We start from the raw sequence: 22,114 nt of genomic DNA, 5'->3' as shown, positions 1-22,114 counted from the left end.
ATGTCTTAATTCTAGATACCTAAAAACATACAATGAGCTTACCTGGAAAGAACAGGACTCTCTTCCTCTGGAAATTAATCAGCATTAAAAATGAAAAGAACAATTAAAACAAAGGCAAGGAAACAATACTTGGACTTTCTCACAGGAATGCACCATCTTAGGTAATGACACATTACACATATATGGTATAATACCATCTTATACATAACTGTTACCTTTCTAATACACAAAAAACCCCTTTTACTGGTTTTTAATAACTCATTCTCACAAACATAAATTTCAGATATGAAAGGAATGCATAATCCTCCTCAACATAATATCCAGCAAGAAACATTGTCACCAGGAGGAAACGAGCAACAAATTCAAATTTGGAAATGACAATTGCTTAAATACAACAGAACATGCAGGGCTGGTCAGGAAATACATTCAAATACGAAAGTTACTGACAACAAAAACCAGAAGAAATGCAATGTTTCATTTATCAATTAAAAAAAAATTAACAAAGTCTATTACAGTATTTTGAATTACAGCCACAAAAATAAGTTAAAAGCACATACAAAAGAATTATGTACTACTAAGAGCCTGTGAGAGGCCTGTATGCACATGAAACACAAGCAAAATGAGATTGTTTTGGCTTTTTGAGGAAAAATAACGTAATAGTTACTAAAACATTGTAGTAAATAACCAAAGGTGTTACACTATAGAAGTTTAATCTAGAACATTAATCTACCCTTTACTGAAACAAATAGAAAGGGAGGTTTTCTTAAAGTTTATCTAAAATAATGAAGTTGAATAAAACTATACAATTACCTGAACTCTTTGAAAATTATCTGAATTCTTTGAGAATACATTTTTGGGCACTTGTGGATTGCTTAGAAATACAATATTGAAAGAAAAGTTTATCTTACTTTATTACACCCAATTTTTTTTCACCACTGAACTGATATCTTTTGCTTTGAAGATAGTCCTAAGTTTATTGTTATCTGACCATTTACCATGTATCTCAGAGATTCTCAAATAAAACTACCAAATATCCAAGTATTCAATAAATACTAGTACACCCAATATATAAGTCCAGAAAGAAAAATCACATAATTCAAGTTATTGCAAATAAATAGCTAGCTATAACTTCTATAACTTTATAAATATTTAAACAAAATTCTGCTAAGTATAGGTTAGCCTCCTAAATATACAACTAAACTAACAAAACCATTTTCTAAAAGTCAGAAATAGTTCAGAAAGACAAGTTTATTTGTGGGAAGTTAGACTCCTACACCATTTGCTTTTAGGGCAAACTCAAAGTACATTATCCACTACCTCCCAAAACTCTGTGCTAGCTATTCCTCTTTGGTTAGTTAATGAGTTATAGACTTAAAGCTACTTAAAAAAACCAAAAATCCAAATACAGAAGTATCTCAGTGAGAAAATGTGCACATGCTCCCCAATGCAAAGGTCACAGAAATCAGTAAGCCCTCCTGAAATCCTTTCTGTTCTCACAAAGCAAGTGCTGCCTCCCCTTGCCCAGAGTCACACCTCAGAGAAGAGCCTTTCCTCTCTGTGAGGAAACACAGCTAAAAATGCAAAATCACTTTTCAGCAACAAGTCTGTGAGATCTATCCTTCTGCTGGAAAACAGAATTGGGCTGCCAAGTGAAAGCATGGAAGTCATTGATTTACAGGCAGGAGCGACTGCTCCTTTACAGAAAGGAGCTACTGTTCCTTAGTACAGCAGGCAGTTTTCCAAAGCTGCATGGCATTCTATTCCAAAGCAAAGAGGGAAAAGGAAAGACCAGGACATATGCCTGGTCCTTCCTTAAAACATCCTGGCAAATATTGACAGCTGTACCAGAAATATTAAAACCAGACTACATGTCACAGAGCTCCAGCCACGTGGTAATTGTTTGGCTTTTTTGGTCCCTTCCAGTACAACCAGCTTTAAAGTGTTCTCAACCTGCTTTTTATGTTTTTTGGAGACTTTTTTAAAGAAAGTTACCAATTATATCACTTGAACACTCCCACTACTGTGATTCACGAAATCAAAAGTATTCCTGTGTAGGGCCGAACTCCAGCTGAGAGATTGGCACCAACACCTCCCACCTCATTTCAGAGCTGTGCAGGTCCCACTCTGTGCTTGGCAGTGCCGTGAACTGCTGCTCTATGCACACACCTCACCTCAGGGTGCACTGCAGGGGGACACGGCTAAATGTGACTTTTCAAAGATTGTGCCACATTGAATGTTATGTGTAAAAGATTTAATATTAACACAGAATGCCCATTTAGACAGCTTTGATTGCCAAGTAGCAAAGCTACTGCAATTACAACATGCTGGGACAGATTCAAAGTTCACAAAGCTTAACAAGCTCTAGGCAGAGCTCTGATATTTCTTTAATGTCTTGCTCTGATAAGACAAACAAACAAAATGTTGATAAAACATGTAATTGCCAACAGAAGAAAGAAACCATTTTTACTTGATTGACATCAGTGGAATTCTTCCTTTCCCATTTACAATACTTCACTAAGACATCTCAGAGCACTCCTACAGAATCTCCTGGTCAATCAGATGAGGTACTTCGGTAAACATTTTAAAACACCTTTCTATTACACATTTTCTTTAGTACAAGACAGATGTGAGAAAGAGAATGGAGGGAGTGGTGGCAGGGAAGAAAGGAATAAAGACATTTTTACCACTTGCCATTCTACTGGTAAGGGACTCCCAAAATGCTTTTATATAAATGCACCATCACAGGTGTCACATGAGTCACTCGACATTAACATCCATTGTGAACCTGAAAACCAATGATTTTTAAGACAGGGTTTTTTTGTTTATTAGTTGCAGATTTTTTTAGTGTTTCTGACTTTATGCAGATACTTCAAGTGTTCATAACAGTCTGATTAATCTAATTGCAGCAAGGTTTCTTTGTGACTTTTTTTTTTTGCTTTAAACAGAATAACAGCATGCTTTTATATTTACCTATTGCACAATTAATTGCTCTTTAATTATATTTCCTATTACAGTAATTCCACTATTAGAACAAATAGGTCCAGAGAACCCATTTTAGTCTGTTGGCTCAAGGACTCTCAGAACAAAATAATAATAATTTAAAAAACCCCACCAAAACTCCAATTAAACCATTACATAGAAATATACAAAAAAAGCCTGGAAGAGATCATGAGTAAACAACACTTGTTTAAAAAAACACCTCTGTAATAAAGTACAGTACAGTATACAGATGCCATACCATAATATCTCCAGATGGAGCTGTTACAGACAATGATAATGCCTTTAAAATGCTTATTATGAGCTCTTTGTCTTTTGAAATCATGGTTTAAAAAAAATCTTCAGAGGCAATTTAAAGCACAAAAACTACTTTTAAGATTCTACCAAAAAGTTGATTTATAATCAGTAAAAAAAAAAAAGAATGAACATCACATCTGAGCAAGCAGCCATCACATCCCTACTGCTGCTCCCAGGTTAGCACAGTAACCTCCAGCCTGTGTTCCCAGAGTTATTCCATCTGCTCCAACACTACAGGCTGATGAAGGCTGGAGTATTCCTCCCTTTGTATTTCAGTGAGAATGTTAACATTCCTACAACAGTTTTATAGAAGCAACAGAATTAAAATACTATCATTTAATAACAGATTTCTGTTATTAAATCAGCCTTCTAAAAATATAAAAATATTTGATATTGTGAAAGTGTCTTTCAATCACACTTCAATTTTCAGTTTTAATAAGGAGTACCTAATTAGAACCATCACTTTAGAACTATGACTTTCTGCTCATTTCACGTAAATAGACAAACAGTTAAAAACATATTTACTAAGATTAAATAGAATTGAATAGCAAAAACATACAATCTGACAATGTTGTCGTGTGCTCTTTCAAAGAGTGCATAGGACATATTTCTGCAGCAGTCAATACAGTAATTCTTGTGATGCAATCTCAGTCAAAGGTGTAAACATTCCTAATTGTAGTTTCTTGGAAACTTTTGGTTCTTTCAAGTTTTTATTAGCAAGTTGCACTGGGCATTCCCCTGACATTTCCCCCCCCATCAGTTGCAGACAGCATCACCCTCCACCTGTAACCCCTCTGGCTGTTCAGAACTACTTCAGCATTTCTTCAATAGATGCAGGGCAGTCATCCTTCCCTGGCAGTGCACAGTGACACTTCCCACACGCCAGTGCTAGCAAGGCCCCCAGTGCATGATCTCGAGAAGCAGGCTGATGAGGAAGTCTGCTATGCCTTAATGGGATTTCCTGCAGGTTTGGGATCATAACCATATAGAAAAGTAGCTGCTATTACAAGGATGGCTCCGAGGAAAAAGACACTGAATAGAACAGGGATGAAAAAAAAAAGTTTGTTTTAGTTGATGCAAATTTATTTATGCAATACAATCAAAAGAAATAACATTTTTCCATGAGGAAAACAGAAAGATAAATTATATTTGTCCAATTGATAAAGAGCAAAATAATTTGTATGCATTTCTTTTAAAGGGATGTACAAAGTTTTTGAGGTAAGAAACTTGTAACTACAAATTCATGTATCATTATACAAACATATTCTGAAAATTAAAACTACACTTTCATGGAATTTCCAAAAGCAATCAGATCAATCCTTTTTCCCTTAAACTTTTACCTAAAGATTTATGCAAAATGGAATCAGGGGCTGAAGAAAAGCAGTTTCTGTGGTTACCCACCCATTCTTATACTACATACATCATGTTGTTGGAGCTGTGTTTGCTTTGAAGTCCAAAGCTTATGTCGAAATAAATTACTGCTGCCCAAGAACCAGTTTGCAAGTCAGTATAATCTAATTTTTGTCAGATACAGAAAGATCTGTCTTATGAAAACACAATAAAGGCATCTTTTCTATTGTGACATTTTGTCCTTTCAAGTTTTTTTGATAGTTAAAGTCTGATACCAAATAACAGAAATCAGCAGACAATCAGTACATATTTTAGAAAAGAATCTCCTCACAGACATGACATCACCAACAATTTCATCTTCTGAAGCAAATGCTAAAAAAACTGTGGCATATGATATGATAATCCTTCAGAGAATACATTTAACCTGTTTTGAGACATGGCCCCTTGCATTACATTCAAGTATTTAAGTACTTTACATCGATTACCCCTATCAAAACTGTTGATGTGACAGAAACAATTGCACAGTTTCAGTTCAAATGCATTGTTAGCATAAGCAAGGTACTAAAGATTAAGTTTGATTAACTCAAGTTAGTCAAGTTTTATCAAATGGGATCGCCTCACGTTCTACCTACTGCTACTTGGCTGTATTTAATTTTCAACATGTTTGCAGAAGCTGTTAAGTTACTTATTAATTTTCCATTTGACAGAAATTCTTAAAGCACTTTCTACATTTGTTTTAATGGGACAAGTATAATCTACTTATAATTTAAGTTCAATGTCCTCCACTTTTTAAGACTAAACAGCTATTCAATTTCCTTTTCTGAATGCTTAAGTCTTGATAATACAGAATCACAGAATGGGTAAGGATAAAAGAGACCACACTATTGCAAATATATATTTTTAGATAAAAAGATGTTTCTTTGTACCAGATACAAAAGTCATAAATATTATTCAAAATATTCTTGTGTTATGAGTACATGTAACATATGCAAGGAGTGTTGGTCAGTTGTAAGTAAAATCCTATTCCTACACCTGGAAGTGGGATTATTAATTCTACACTCCACATAGGAACATGCACTGCCAAGACAAGCAGTGTTCTCAACCTACCCATGTACAAAGCCTGTGGCACACAGAGCCACCAGTGTCTGATCCCCAAAGCATCAGGACACTGTACAGGGCCTAGAAGAATGGAGCAAGGACTTCTTTTTCTTTCTTGGCTGTTCTCACTACAAAATGTGGCACTGCCTTTAGAAACGGCTTTGCCTTTGGGCTTCTGGGTGCCCTCGGGCAACTCAAGTGCTGCAGCGTCACTTCCATGGGTGCGTGACTGCAGTCACCTGTGTTAGAGCCTGTGCTGCGGGCGATGAAAGGCAGCACAGAGGCGACGCCCCTGTGCCGGGCCCGCAGCGCGGGACACGGAGCAGCCGCAGCCCGGGCCAGGGGCGCGGTGCCCGCAGGGGGCGCGCCCGGCCCGAAGAGCGGCCCCGGGCAGCGGCAGCAGCCGCCGGGAGCGCAGCCCCCGAGCCAGCTCGCGGGACCCCGAGGCAGCGGCTGCTCACCCGCCTGAGAAACTCACTGTTAGCTACGGGATGAGGCTAAACCTTGATGTGCAAGACATTTCGAAGTGCGGCTTGGATGGGATTTGTCTTTTATTTATTTTCGCAGTTGTATCTGGTAAGCAGTATGTTTTCAACTATTTTTTTTCTAGTAATTATGGAAAATAATTCTTACCTTGTAGGGACAAAATCTTGCAGCCAGAAATAGGAGATCAATGTTGACAGTATAATGGAGAGAGAAGTTGCAAATCCCTTTAAAATGTTGTCAGCATATTTTATAACAGCAGCAATCACCAACCCTCCAAGTGCCTGGAAAAATAGCAAGGTTTGGATTCACAAACTGATAATTTGACTGAGAGCATCTGTTTTGACACCATGCACCTACTTTAGGAAAAGCTGTTGTCTGTGTTGAGGAGCAATACATTTATTTTATATTAGGAATATGTACAGTTAACAATAAATATTGGAGGAGTAGTTCTTTCCCCATTAAAGAAATTGTTGATCACATTACCACCATTAAATGAGTGGAAATGCTTGTACTGTACATTTTTAGTCACATGAGGAAGGGCATATAGAGAGATAAATTTAAACGTCACAAAATAAATAATGCTTACATGCTTTTAATTTGCACAATACTTAATCACACACTTGCTACATACTTTCCAGATGTTCATTCAGAGTATGATAATAATGATAAATCAGACTTTCAAGTGTAGAATTCTCAGCACCTTCAAGGACACCCATTAGTTTCCCCAGTTATTTATAAAAGAGTAAATCCCTGAGTGCCTTCACAGAAACATGGAACACGAGGTCTCACCTGCAGAACAACCACCACCCAAGTAAGTTTATTGTATCCTTGAAAAAATCCATTCTTTGACAGTTGTTCTCCATCATAAATGTAAACACCCATCAGTCCAAATATGCTACCAAAAAACCCTGAAAGTACAAGATTGGTTAAAAAGCTACAGGTGAAAAACATGCAAACAGGTTCCTTGTCCTTAAAGGCTGCTCATGCATTTCTGATTTTAAAATTGGACCGTCACTTGCAATACCATCACATCCAAATGCAATCAGCTTGCTGTTCTCTTTTAAAAGCTATTCTCCACATCTGAAACAAGTTTTGATTGTTTCAGATAAAGATATCCTTATATACTTATCTTCCATTGCTTTCTACTGGAATGGAGAGATTTTTGTTTACGGCATATAGCAAAATTCACTTAAATGCAATTTCAGTTTTCCTGAAACTAGTAATGACTGAAGGCTGAAGTCACCCTGTATAACCTGGAGAGAAAAACAGGGAAAACACTCAGTGGAATAGAAGGTCTCTGGCACAGCAGGAGCAGCAATTAGCAGTTTGCCAATTCAGACAAGGATCTTTGAAATGGGATTCTCCTGAGCCAGTCTCAAACACAATGAATTTTTACTAGTAGAGACATAATGTCAAAAGCTGAATCTGAGGTGAGACTGTGGAGTTTTTGATTTGGGAGTCCATTGTTCTTCTATCAAATGGGAAGCTTTTCCTAATTCCTCGAGCATGTCAGCAGCTATTCTGTGATTATGTCTGCTATAGTCCTGAGCATGAAAGGGGCAACACTTTTTTCTATTCCTTCTCTGTGAAAAGGTGATTTTCATCATATTTCTCAGCACCTGAAAAAGCCAGAATTGTTTTGAACAAAATAACACCTTCTGTTTGACAAGAAATAATTCTTTTTGTAGGCAAAACTAAAAACGTAGTTATCATTCAGACTAAACCATTTACTTGTCATTTCCAATTAATCTGTTAAGATACAGAAATACAATAACCTATTCATACATCCTTATTATAGTATTGGTGTGCATTAAAAACTGATTTTTAAAACAATTCTAATTTATTTTCCCATTATTTTCTACAGTTTTAATATTTCTCTGTGGATATGAAAATGAAAACCTGGTTGGATGGACATGCAGGTTTTTTGCTTGTGTTTTAAGAAAAGCTCTACTTCAGAGCTCTTGCTTATGAATGTCTGGCTAACACTTATGGTCACGTAAAAATGCTTTAATGTATTCAAAATTAACTTCTGCTTTTTTAACTGAAACCATTTATAAATACAGGAGTAAGAAAATAAAGGGAAAAAAGATGGCTTATTGACCAACTAACTAATTACAAAAGAAGCCACACCATCTCCTGTTCTTATAGTACTGTGCTACATTCTACCACTCTCCACACAGCTCTGATCCACCACATCATCTCATGACTTAACTTTACACTGTGGATTTGATCCCTAGTCCATCCTAAGGCACTGGGAAGGTCAAATTCTGCTCAGTGCACTCATTCAAATGTGCCATAAATAGATTTTGCCTACAAAATGTAGGTGAAGACTAGAGTGGTTAATGTATGTTAATATAGGTGATGTGAATGTAATGTGATGCACGCTGATAGGTGCACTGTAGGTACAGCTGTACAAATAGCTAAGATGAACTGGTATTTTCCATCTGCCTCTCCTCAATGATTATGCACACAAAAGAAAATGACCTTTGGTACTGAAATAACAGTAAATAATTAGCTCCACTTTGTTCAGAAACAAAGCAGATTTTATAGCTTGCACTTTTAATACAAAAAGCTGCCTACCCAGGCTTGAGAGAAAAAAATACATTAATTTTAAAACATCTCAAAACACTGACTTGGAAATGTATTTTGTTTTAATCTTCCTACATTCCCTAAAAAATAGTAAAAAAAATTTCAATTAACAGTTTCTGCACAAATGTACAGTTACTCTATTAACAAAGCAATCAAGAACTAGACTGAAATCAGAAAGAAATGGCTATTAATTCCCTCTAGCAGAGTTTGAATTTTGGTTTAAAATATTTTATATGAAGCATACTAAAATGTTGGTGGTATTTTTTATTTATACATTTATTTTGCACAATTGTCTTAATGCTTCAGAATGCAGTATCTCTAACAGATGATTAAACTTACCAAGCTGAATGTTTCTGATCCACACAGACTGCTTAGTTTCTTTTAAAATTTTCTCAAAATAAACTCCGGCAAATCCACTAGAAAAGCACGCTATGAGAACTGCAATCAGGCCTACAAACTGTGATCCTGCTGAGTGCTCCTTAGCAGGTGTTGCTTGAGAGTCTGAAGGCCACTGGATGTAAAAACAATTACATAAAACTCACTGATGAAATCAAGTCATGCATATCTACAAAATGCAAATCTGTTTTCCACCAAGAGTAACAGTTACTAAATACAGACAATCACATACTTGAAAAAATTTGTATTTTGCACTATAAATACTTTTAAAGGACTGCAAAGCTGTAATTATTTTCCTATGTATTTGTAAGAAGTAAAATTGTGCCTGAACTGGAAGAATACTCATCAATTTAAACAGCTGCAGGATTTATATTTTATAAGCAAGAACTGTTTTTGAATCCCAGTATGACTTATCATGGTCATTCTCTGCCACCAACTCATGCCACCCAACAGTTGTTTACCTTACAAATATAAGCACAGTTTGGAAACTACTTACACCAATTGTCTTTAAGGTAGGATGAATTGTGTTTTTCATGTGCCCCTCTTTGGTGATTGTGCAGACCAGTTAAATCTTGGTCTATCTTAGCAATGTGTCTAAGGCTGACTGAATAAAATGCAATGCCACGGACAAAAACTTTCTGAGGAGTCTGTTAAATACTGTCAGAGTATTTTGTTCTCATTTGTCATAATTGAATTTAATCACTGTATCTTTTTCCAAATTCTTAAATTTTAAAATAAAAGATTTCCAGGTATACTAAAATCTGCTAAAATTTTTTAGAATAGTCTCTTATCCTATGATCCTGCCCTCTGAAAACTATCAACTCTGATACCTGCACAATATATTGAGAACTGGGGCCAATTTAGGTTTTATAAATTAGTCCAAAGTAAATTTGCCATGCTGAATCCATATGACAAAGTGAACACAGCCTGTACTGCCAGAGAAGATCTCTGAATTCCTAATGCCTGAAGAAACGTGCTAATAAAATTGCTATCATTATTACTTGCAGGTTGCTCCAGAGGCCCTGTCACATTCTACAGTAGAGCACTGGGTTGCAAAAGAGGTGTTATCTTCTGCCTTTGAACCACTTCTGGTGTCCTCCAGACCTGGCCAGCTGTGATTCGCAGCTCCTGACTATACTCTGGGGCTCGTGTGCAGCTGGTAGAATCAGAAAGCTGGATAATCAGTATAGAAATCCATGCTTCTTGAATAAACACATTAAAACCCCACAAATCACTTGCAAATATTTACCTGCACAAATGCCACTCCTGTCATCAATATTACTAGTGACAGCCACTGGTATACACCCAGTTTCTTGCTCAACATGGACACAGAAAACAATGCTGTGGTGAGAATTTTCAGTTGATATGTAACCTAGAAGAACCAGAACAGTTACTGCTACTATGCCACAATTCATGGGGTTTTTTGTTTCTTCTTTTTTTTAAACTTACAGAGAATTCCAAATATGCAATACCTGGTATGTGGCTGCATCTAGGTTTGACAATGCTACATATAGCAAGTTGTTCTGAAGAGTGTAAATTCCTGAAGGAATAGCAAGTTTAAGGGTTTCCATGGGTTTGTTAAGGATTTCATCACGTAGCACTCTGTTCAGAGTCCGTAAATTGCATTCTACCCAAAGAAACAGCAAAAGAAATAGACATTCACTAAAAGGAAAGGAGTGGAAAAAAGAGAAACAGCAATGTTCTGTTCTTAAACTGTTGCCCCTTTTTATAGCTATCACTACACCAAGACCTGAAAATACCATCTATGTTTGTTTCACTTTCACAGGCTTTGTATACTTCCTTATGGAAATATCGCTGCAAGTGTCTTCCTGCAGCCTGGAATATCAGAATGAAAACGATTATTCAAAATACTTTGAGTTAAACTTATTGAAATTGTATCAATAACTTAAGATAATATATCAGAGTACCATCGAAAAAGTGCACATTTTGAATCCTACAGAGTCATCAATATTTATGAATAGGCAATGACATTTTTAAGCTGCTGAAAATCAAACAGAAACCAGATAAATTCAGTTTTAAATATACAAAATAAAAACTAGAGTAAATGTGAATATAGTTTTCTTTGTTTTAGCTTTAAACTATGACTCTTCCTGTAACAATGAAATTGCTTCTTCCCTCCTGCATCTGCTGTTTATCACTGGTTTCTAAATTATCATTCATCCTTTGGACACACTTAAAGCTTTTCATTTTTTCCTACTTCTACATACAGATTTCTTAAAATGCCTGAGAAAACACAAACTTTGAGATGTTAACATAAAATTCATTCCTGCCCTCCTCAGTATCCATTCTCTCAAGTAAATATTCAGTATGATTATTGTCTTCCCAAGACTATTTCTTACACAAAGAGAAGGGAAATGCTTTGTTGTATGCCTGTACTCACATGGCTGCTTTGCAGTTGCCACTACAATACAGCATATTGATTAGGAAAATTACTTGGTGCAAAATTTGACACATACTGCTGTCTTTGTAGACTAATAGAACACAGGCCAAAATCTTCAGAAGTTCAGCAATAACTACTGCAGTAGAGGATAAGTAACGCGGTCCTTCTTCTTTCAGTGTCCGAGAATAGCGCATGGTCAGCACTAAACTTGTGGTCTGAAAAACCAGGATGCCCAAGGAAAGGTACTTTAAATTGGCAGACATTTCTTGACCTTTTCCTTTCTGAAACACAAAAAAAAGAAACAAACCCAAAGGTAATATTGCAGATATTGGGAATCACTGGTTTGTTTATGTAGGTGAAGGCTCAGAAGGTATGTTCAGGGTGAAGGTGTTTTCTGCTGGGGTACAGCAGAATGCCCAGTGCTCCTGCTGCAGGGAGCTGTTCCCAGACTGAAGAGATTTTCCCACTCTTCCAGCTCTCCCAGGGCTGTCAGGTTGCAGCCTCTGCCTTGCCAGGTGGCACCGGGCCTGCAAAAGAAGGGTGAGGGTTGGGCTGCTTTAAATGAGAATGAGAGGTATGCCTGGCAGTGAAGGGAGAGTTGTGGGAAAGCAGAGTTGGAGAGGAAGACATGGGATGGAGAAGCTTTAGGGGAGGCAGCACTAAACCTGTCCTGCTGATCATCCTGCCCAGAAAAAAATTCATTGAATATAGATGACTAGGTGACTGTAACTGCTTTCTCAGGCTGCACTGGCTACCACAAACTTCATGTTGGTATAGCTGTACCATCCTCATCTCTACCAGGAACTTTCACCATGTTGATGCAGTTTTCTTTGCAATGTGTCACCAGTTTAAAGGATTAACTTATTGCAGAAGACTAATAGAGACAGTATTTTTCATTTTGCAACCACAATATATGGCAAGGTGATTTAAAAAAAGCTTGCTGCTACTCAGACTATCACGTGATTTTCGCTATGCTTCATATAAAGAACTTTCACACACAGAAACTAATGCTTTCTATAAAAAATTATCTTCTACTCCCTTCATGGCCCACTTGCTCAAAAACAGAGCCATTTTTAATAATGTCAAATGAAATCAAATCAATAACTAGATGTTTACAACTATGTTTACAAGCAAAAGAAGAGTAACAAGCCAAGATAATGCGTGTGGTTCTCAATTTCCGAAGTCAAGACGCAGCCCAGCTGCTGGGTGCATAGGGCAGAGCTGTCCTCGTGTGTTACACCTGCAGGCACACAACCTCTGACTCATTAACTACACAGCTTTGTCCACACTGCTCAAGGATGTGCTGCTACCTCTAAATATTTATGGCTAGAACTGAAGCAGTTTCTTGCTAACTGCATTTCTCTAGCTCAAGATGCATTTCATTGCTGGTTTTGTAGACATTTGGAGAGCTAAACTCTTCAAATATTTCTGATTTGTCCTTACCTTGTCTCTAAGCATTTATAGATTTTCTCCAGTCAAATATTCAAAGTTAAATTATTACCTGTACAACGCTGACACTTAAAAGACATTGCAGTAACCTGCAAACAGGAGTGAATTATCAACAGCCACAAAGATATGAAGTACACATGTGTATCCTATGCAATAAAATTATTCGTCTTAAAAAATCATGCCTTTCTAAAAATATTTGTAAAAGCATACTGGCAAATAAAGAGGAAAAAGATGCCAGGATGCTGAAACAAAGGAAGAAACACACAAGGTTTCATTAAGGAATCTTAATAAGAGATACTTTTACATGAACTATAATCTCATTTAACTTCTGAAGAAACAAATACTAAAGATGCAACTGCACTGGAGCAGTATGAATCCAGCAGAAATATAAACTATGAAGGAGAAGAAAGCTGCAGACAATACTCAAGATTTGCTGTTTTCCACTGGTTCTGGTGAAATAATCCATTACATGAGGGTCTTAACTGTGGAATTATGCATCCTAAACAACAAAACTGAGATGATCTGTTAGTTGAAGAACAACGACCCTGATGTGTAAATTTGCTACAGCTGAGAACAAGTAGAAGAAAAAGAACAGTTCCTGCAAAGCGATGCAGGAGTGACATGCACATTCAGAGACCATGGTTTCTGGAGAAGTACCAGCAACACAGACAGAGGGAAAAGAAGGTAAAGAAAAAAAACCTACTGAGAGAAGATACAGAACTGAATGTCACTAAAAGGCTTGCCTATGATACTAGAGAAAACTGACATTTATGTGAGCCAACTTGAACAAACAATTTCTTTCACTGTTCCCATCTACCTCATTTTTTAGTATTCAGACTTAACAATACATTGCTCTATTTCCAGTTTTTCAAGACAAAAATTTCATGAAAGCACACATACAGATAAGTCCTTAGAACTTTAAACTGTAGGTTTTTAAACTTGCTTTTGGTTGGTTTTGTTTGTTTGTTTTTAGTTTTCAAAATGCTCCTAAACACACATATCCCTCCTGACTCAACCCCAAATTTCTGCATTCTGTCAGCCTGTGAAATGACAAAGGGGTTTACAAATGTTAAAAATCATCAGATATCAATTCTGTAACCTTCAAAACAGACAGTAATATTAAATTTAATGTTCACATTAATTTCTTTGTAAAATACAACCACCTATTTATGAAGCAGCTTAAAATGTAATTTTAAAAGTAAATCACAAGTATGCTAATGAGCAAGTAGCAGAGCATTCAGCATGAAAATACACCAAGAAGCACAAGCACAACACTTTGATAAGCCCATAAACAAAGCCATAAGAATCCATACCACATCATTGTATTTAACTTCTGTCTTCTCTTCCTTGGAGGTCATGATAGAAAAAGGAAACTTTCCCCAATGAATTTCAAAAAGGCACCAGTAGCAGGAAATATTTCCTGCTAATGCAAGGAAATCAGTAATGCATCTCAGAGTTCCAAAAGTGTACATAGAAGGGAACCGAAGTGTCCAGCATGAGATAGCTGAAATAAGGGTACTTTTAAAAAGTTGTCCTGTCAGTGGTGAACAAGACAGGCTTGTAGACAGCAAGTGTGTGAAGTTTCATGCTGTATTTACAAGCTGGTTCACCGAGCAGGAACTAGAGTTCTGAAACGTACACATGCCAATAATATAATCACTCCTAAGCACACAGAACACCTCACCAGCTCTCCTGGTCCCTTCTCTTTAAAAAGAGAAGCTTATTAGCTCACAGACCTCTCCTGCAAACTGTGAACAATCCACAAAAGGAGCAAGATATTGAACTTTAAAGAGCTGGGCTGTCTTCAACTGCAGTCTCATAGCACCTTTAGATTTACAGGTGACTATCAGAGGTGTAAGAGCTCATTTGTAGCCATGAGCTCCTGCTGCCCTCACAGCAGCAGCCTGTGCAGTCACAGAACAAATGAACTTTTGCCTTCAGTAACAGCCCACACCTGGACTGTCTTAAACCAACAATGATATCAAAGTTCCCACTGCATTTCCTATACAGAGTTATAGCTCAGGTTTCTCACTGGGCTCTGGATGCACTGCTTGGTACTCTGCAGGATAAAACTGTTTAAAAACTCAGATTTAGGTCTGCTCATTCAAAGACTGAGCAAACATGAACTCTGTCTTCTGAACTGTACCTTACCCTGGGGTGTGCTAAGGACCTGCACTTCCCTGACTATAATACTAACTAACTAAACAACTCATCTCAGGGACTGGGCTCGGGACCTTCTCCTCTGTTAGTCTGTGGTAAAAACATCAGTTCCCTCTGCGTCATTCCTCAGGGGTGCCAGGGACACACCCTGCCCCCACAAGGGAGGCAGCCCACACAGGAGCCAGTACACAGGGAGCCACGGTGGCATTTACAGCCGTGCAACATTTGGATTCAGTACCCACAGCTGCATAAAATTTGGATTCTATGTGAAGAGTTGTTCTTCTTGAAAGTAAAATGAGAAGGATGCTGGAAAGGTTCTCAGAACACAAACCAAAGCAAAGCAATCTATACAGGAAGCAATACTTTCAGCTCAAAGTACCATACTGGCCAAAGTCTGAAGAATAACTCTTCAAAAGAAGCAGATTTTTTGAAGAGGAAAATCACATATTTCCAGCTCATAATAATAATTCAAAACTGAATACATTTCTGACTTACAGATTTTCATCTCCCTTTGTAATACCTCCAACCCAGGCTAAAACTTAATATTTTACATTTTATTTTTAGTTCATCCCTACACTTTCCCTACTCAAATACTGATAAATTCTAATATTTGCAGATGAAATTAGGCCCTAATCAATTTGACTTAATGAACAGCACACCAAGACTCCTTGATACTAATCAGTGTTTACTACAGAGCAGTAAGATTATGGACTTTTCTTAACCTTAAGATTTTGTCTTTTAAAGATCTGATGGTATAAACTCCTGAAGTTTTCAGTTGTAAAAGTATCTACTGTTGCAAAATCCTGTGCAAAATTAAGGATTAGTCTATGAACTGATTCTATTCTTAACTTTGTAGGACTCAGAATTACAGGGAGTATCAGAGAAACTTACAGGAAAAACTCCAAGCACCCAACATTATCTGAAGAAGTAGATGAAAGTCAAGAAAAAAATTAACAGTAAATTCCAGCAAGTCTCACAACAAAAAAGTAAGTTAAATTCATCAAAAAATTTGACAAAAATAACTTCTATTGGCAACTATTTCTTTACTCCTCCATACCCCATCACAAGTACAGTTTAATTTAAAAAAAGAAAAATAAACTAACTAGTATAATGCTCCAAATCTCCACAGTGATGTCATTACATGAATTAAATTCCTTCCAGCCTAGCTGTGAAATGTTTTTACTGCAGACAGTTTTTTAGAGTAAAAAAGCCAAGTTACAGGAGTTATTTTTCTTAGGTCTTATTCCGTTTTATGACTAATCAGTTTAACATTGCACAACCAACAAAAGGCATTTGTGTATCAGTTAAAATGCAAAGCCCAACACAGAAGGAGACAACCAGCCTCTCAAAACTGCCAAAGGCAAAGTTTAAATTTTCTGTGCTACTACACCAAATTCTCCATATGGGTTCTGCTGGAAAATAAACACTGATTGAATCTGCCTCTGTGTCATTCCAGTGGTACATGTATGGACACACTTCCAGAGCGTTTGCTTTGAAGTCAGGATAAGAGAGTAAAGAAACAGGATGGTGTTCTCATATTTCTCCAGTGAAATATGAACCTAGTGCTGACGCCACACCTGTACAAATACAATAAGCTGTCAACAAAGGAGAAGCCCAACTGGAAGGTGGAACAAGAGAGAACTCACAGAACCTGAAAAAACTATCTTTATAAAACTTCTTTTTATGCTTTACTTACTTTCTACACGCATTGCCCTCTTCCCTGTGCTGGATAACACACAAGTAACATGTCATTTTCTGCAACACAACTACATTCCTCAGAGAAAGTTCTATTCCACAAATATTCTTTTTTTTTTAGTGAATATAGCTTTGTATTTATCAGAAGTGGTGTAAAATACAACATATACTTTAAGTATAGAAATAAATGGAAGAAAGGAACCTCATGAAATGCAGTAAGGCCAAGAGCAATGGCCTGGGTGTGGGCTGGGCTAATTCAGGAACAGGCTGCCCAGAGAACTGGAGAAACTGGAGAAACTCCATTACTCCATAAGTGTTCAAGGCCAGGTTGGATGGGCTTTGAGCCACATGGTCCATGGAAGGTGTCCCTGCTCAGGGCAGGGAGTCAAAAACAGATGACCTTAAAGTTCTCTTCCAACCCAAACCATTCTGTGATTTTATGACAAATATTCTACATGGTACACAGGCTGCATAGACCTCTCCAAATCTAGTTAAGTGCTGCTGAACTGCATTCTAAGTAAATTATTTGTGTGTCTGTAAATCTAACTGTCATATTTGGACTGCTAAAATTTGACAATACATTTCTTTCTCCCCTCACCACCACAAGATGAAATCTGTCATGTCACTGTAATTATAGTAATGCATGTCCTAAATATTTTGTATACCTCACTTTAAAATGTCACTACTATGTTTTCCATTTTCCTCATACTGTGAACAAGTTTCTTATTTGTCCCCTCCCATAAGCTATCTAAAATTGTCAGCTGTTCCTCCCCAAATACCTGGCACTTTGCACTAAATCACTGCAAATAGCTTTATCATTTTAAAACTTACCTTACTCTTTCTTTTGTTTTCCAGTTTATTACTCATTTTTCTTGCTGGAGACATAAAGTGCACTAAGTACACTATGAAAAAAAACAAAACTGTGCTTCTCTTGGAGTCTGTACAATTCTTCAGAAGTGTGGTAAAAAGCAAATCCTCTAGCAAAGTCTGTTCCTCACTCTTCAAGCAGAAACTGAGGAACAAAGGTTTTTCTTCATATGAAAGTTTCCTTCAGGCAATATTTCCAATTTCTCAATTTACATTTAAAAAAAATCTTTACTGAAAAGAAGTGAAAACAGAACTGCATTCAAATGGTATTTTTGATCACAAGGTGATCAAGCAGAGCACAGTAGATCACTGCAGGACCTTGCTCCTGCAACGTCACCTTGCTCCCTAGGCACAAGCGTATCTCGTGTGCTGGCACTGGCTGGGGTAGAGTTCACTTTCTTCACAGTAGCTGGCAGGGAGATGTGTTTGGGATTTGTGCTGAAAAGTGCTGACAACACAGGGACGTTTTCACTGTTGTGGAGCAGGAATTACACTTTTCTGCCTCCCAGCCCGCCAGTTAGGAGGCTGGGAATGCACAAGAAGTTGGGAGGAGCACAGCCAGGAAAGCTGACCTCAAGAGACCACAGGGACATACCCCAGACCATATGGAGTCATGCTCAGTACATAAAGCTGGGAGAAGAAAGGAGGGATGAGGTTCAGAATATGCTGTTTGTCTTCCCATGTCACTGCTCCACATGCTGGAGCCCTGCTTCCCTGGAGATGGCTGAACACCTGCTTTCCCATGGAATGTGGTAAAAGAATTCTTTGGTTTGCTTTGCTTGCATGTGCAGCTTTTGCTTTACCTACTAAACTGCCTACTTCTCAGCTCACAGGTTTTCTGGCTTTTACCTTCCTGATTGTCTGCCCCATCCCACCAGGGGCAGTGAGCAAGTGTCTGTGTGGTGCTTAGCTGCCAGCTGGGGTCAAACCACAACTTTTGGCCATTTTAAAACCATGCAGATGGTTTTGAAAACCAAGCGCACCCAGGTTCAGAGCAGTTACACATTAAATGGTAACTGTTAAAGATCAACCAATGATTCCTTCTCAACTTTGCTCCAAAACCTTGGCTTCTATCAAAGATAGTGGAGGATGTATCAGTAATTTACTGGCCATATATATCACTCAACCAGGAAATTCCATCACTGCCAAGTTTAACAAAGGGAATGCAATTCCATATTAACTATTAACTAAAGTTTCAATTCAGAGAAAGCTATTAATTCCTTGGGACTCAGGCAAGGTTTTCTTACATGACAGAAAACTGAGCAGAAAGGGAACTTGGGTGAGTTGTTTTATGAGCTCCCAAAGGTTTTCCATTTGTTTGTTTCTTTTGTGGGGGAAAAAAATAGTATTCTAATTTATGTATCAGGCAGGAGGAGTAAAGCATTGTGAATTTTAAAATGTGGGATCTGTGGCTAAGTGCTCTTTAAGCCCATCACCCTTATCCTTAACACCAGACCTAAGAATCCAGAGATTATATTTTTTTGGCTGATGAAAATTTGGTTTGATGAATATTATACAAATCACATATTGAGTATAAATATTCTGCATTCTGGAAATTCAGGCCCTCATTAAACTAAATGTTAACACCAGCATTTTTTTATAAGATGAAGACTTCAACTCTGCCCAGTAGTGTAATAGTTTTATATTGACATAACAGTCATTAAGCCAAACTCTGCCTGCCAGCACAGAAATTTGATACAAGCTGCCTGAACTGCATCTCGTTTTCACACAGTACATACACTGTGCTCATTATATAGATCACAGCACAGATAGATCCCAGCAGCCACATTCAGCCTCTGCAAGCAAGGAGCCATTCAGGTCTCAGTTTCAGTTCAGACGCCCACCTCTCCTCAAGCACACAGGAGTGCAATGCCATGAACCAAGGGACTGCTGGAATGCAGCTCCTGCAGATGTATCAAGCCAGTGAAGGAGCTTGATTAAAGGTGCTGAAAGACAGAACATTGAATCTAGCTGGGGTTCAGCGGCAGCTTACACTTCTGCTATTTATGAATTACAAATCAAGTCTGGGTGCTCAAGGCAACACAGTGTGTCAAACACCTCAGTCAAGGTGATCTACTTGGAGTAGAATAACACAAACTAGATCCTCCAGGGAAAATCAGTCTGTAGGCATTGCAGCATGCTAGTGATCACAAATAAAATGAGACAACTGAACTGCACTGAAAAGATATAAATGTAAGACAAGATTCAGAAATCTAGTGGCAAAATCCTGAACTCCTAAATCCTAACCATCTGACATTATCATGCCAGATCCTGAGAAGTAGAGATGTTAAGAATCTCTCCTCCCCTCCAGAGACACCCTCCATTGATGTGATCCAGCTGTGCAGCCTCCTGAGCTCCAGCAAAGGCACACTGCCTGCACAGGAGCTTCAATACGGGGGGAACTGAAGTAACCAGTGAAGAATAAGCCCTGGTAGCAAGCGGTTCAAGAACAGTCTGGGAGGAACTGTGTCTAGCAAGCCTGTCCCAAAGATAAGTATGTGTTGTGCTCTCCGAACACTACCAAATCCAGAACTGGTTTAAGGGGACATGTGGCTTGAATTCCACAGGTAATTGGCACAGATGATCCCTGCCTTTTACTCCTTGTTGCAAACAATAGTGTCACCTGAATAAGTAATTAGGCTGTGTAGGCAGCCTGCGGGATTGTTGGAGGCAGAGTTACTCCTAACAATACACTGCTCTAAAGAAAGCAAATTTATACTTACTAGAAACAGTCTTGCCCCAAACCAGTATTTTTGCTACACATATTACTTCTACCAACCAGAACATCATGCATCCCAAACCAATGGATACTCATAGCTCAGAACTGTGATTTTCAACCACAGCTTCTCACAATGCCTAACAATGTACAAGAGAATAATGAACTACAGTTTCCAAAGGGAGAGATTATTGTAAATCTCTTTCTCCACAACTGTCACCTCCCTCAAACTCACCCTGCAGCCTGTAGCTCAACTCAGTGAACACACTGGTAAGTCAAGTGCAGTGCCTATGGAAAGAAGTAACCCCACAGATTTCAAGAAAAGCAGTCCATCACCTAATGTTAATTCCAAGGCCCACTTTGTCATTCTGCACATGAGGTCTTTAAAAAGCAAAGGTTGTCTTAGATACCAATTCTCCTGTGTAGAGACCCAATGAAAAATAAAACTTCGCACTGTGGTGCTCACTCAGATTTAGAAAGGTTTGTTGCATACCTTCTTTATGTCCCAAATAACACAATCCTCTTTGCTCAAAGCTATGTCAGTCTTCTTCACCCAATCATTACCTTAAAATATTTTATCTGGAATCCAAGTCTTCCTTCCTCTGGTTTAAAACACAGTTTATAGTATTTAATAAAACGAAACAACTTTGGGTACCTTCTGATATTTATCTTTTATCTTTCAGTTTATTCCATAAAATGCATTATTACATTTGTTATCTCTCTATCCTCTGAGTTTCGCTTAATCCATAAGTGTTGAACCTTTAGAGCGTTTCTCATTTCAAAAACTTGGTATAAAATTATGATGCAAGTACTTGTAAAATGTGCGTTTCTGTGAACTTTACATGCAGCACCACATCACGCATAGTGAGCATCTCCTCAGCAGAGCACCAGCCACGCAGTCACAACCTCAGCAGCACTGACACAGCTCTGGGCAGACCCTGCCCCTTCCCAACTTCACACACAGCCGCTTCAACATCACCCTCTCCCCCCTCTTGCCCAAACCGCTCCATTTCCAGCCATTTCTCTCGGGGTCCCTTCAATCCCACGCTTTCCCTCCCCAGCCCTGCTCCCCGCCCCATCCACTAACCCCAAAGGTTTCCCCCCCCCGGGCTCCCTCAGGCTCCCCCTCACGCCCAGCCCCGCATCGCTCCGCGGGGGCTGCCCGGCTGGGCTCCGCTCCCACCTGCGCGCCCGCCCGGCGGCCCCGCTCGCCGCTCACCGCCGGCCCAGCTCGGCTCGCTCCGGCTCCCGGTGCTTCCGGGAGCGGCGGTCCCGTCCCGCAAAGGCTCCGGCTGCAGCCGAGCCCCGCCCGCTACGGTTCCCAGGGCCGCGGCTGCAGCGAGAGCCGGCAGCGGCCGGGCGGGCGCGGGGCCGGGGCCCGGCCGTGTGAGGGCAGCGGAGCGGGGCACGGGCGGCTCCCGGAGCCCGCGGTCCCCAGAGGGCAGCGGCACGGGCCGGGATCCGCCCCAACCGTGAGCGGGGCGCTTCGGCAGCCACTGACACCAGTGTTTTGTATGAAACCCATCACAAATTTATTAGAGAATGGTAGGGCTGGTTCGAATTAAGGTACGGGCCTCTCAAACAGAACATTACTGTGTTGTCCAAGAAACAAA

At 38.9% G+C, this 22,114-nt stretch overlaps 1 protein-coding gene across 3 annotated transcripts; it reads right to left on the bottom strand.

Moving 5' to 3' along the window:
• Window positions 1-454: 454 nt before the first annotated feature.
• On the bottom strand, window positions 455-21,853 carry SLC35A3 (solute carrier family 35 member A3). 3 transcript variants are annotated; one of them, XM_074546165.1, is made up of 8 exons: window positions 21,721-21,853; window positions 11,691-11,895; window positions 10,686-10,840; window positions 10,463-10,585; window positions 9,157-9,328; window positions 7,018-7,136; window positions 6,376-6,509; window positions 455-4,326 (listed from the first exon to the last, which is right to left on the bottom strand). In XM_074546165.1, the coding sequence occupies exons 2-8, from the start codon at window positions 11,875-11,877 to the stop codon at window positions 4,236-4,238; spliced, it is 981 nt and encodes a 326-aa protein (XP_074402266.1). In that variant the 5' UTR covers window positions 11,878-11,895; window positions 21,721-21,853; the 3' UTR covers window positions 455-4,235. The 3 variants fall into 3 exon arrangements, with proteins under 3 accessions (XP_074402266.1, XP_074402265.1, XP_074402264.1); XM_074546164.1 differs by having other exon boundaries at window positions 21,685-21,832; XM_074546163.1 differs by lacking the exon at window positions 21,721-21,853 and adding an exon at window positions 17,750-18,196.
• Between the last annotated feature and the right edge of the window lie 261 nt (window positions 21,854-22,114).

This window comes from Zonotrichia albicollis, chromosome 8 (genome assembly GCF_047830755.1).
Source record: "Zonotrichia albicollis isolate bZonAlb1 chromosome 8, bZonAlb1.hap1, whole genome shotgun sequence".
Lineage (NCBI taxonomy): Eukaryota > Metazoa > Chordata > Aves > Passeriformes > Passerellidae > Zonotrichia > Zonotrichia albicollis.
This window is presented reverse-complemented; position numbering and strand designations above follow the sequence as displayed.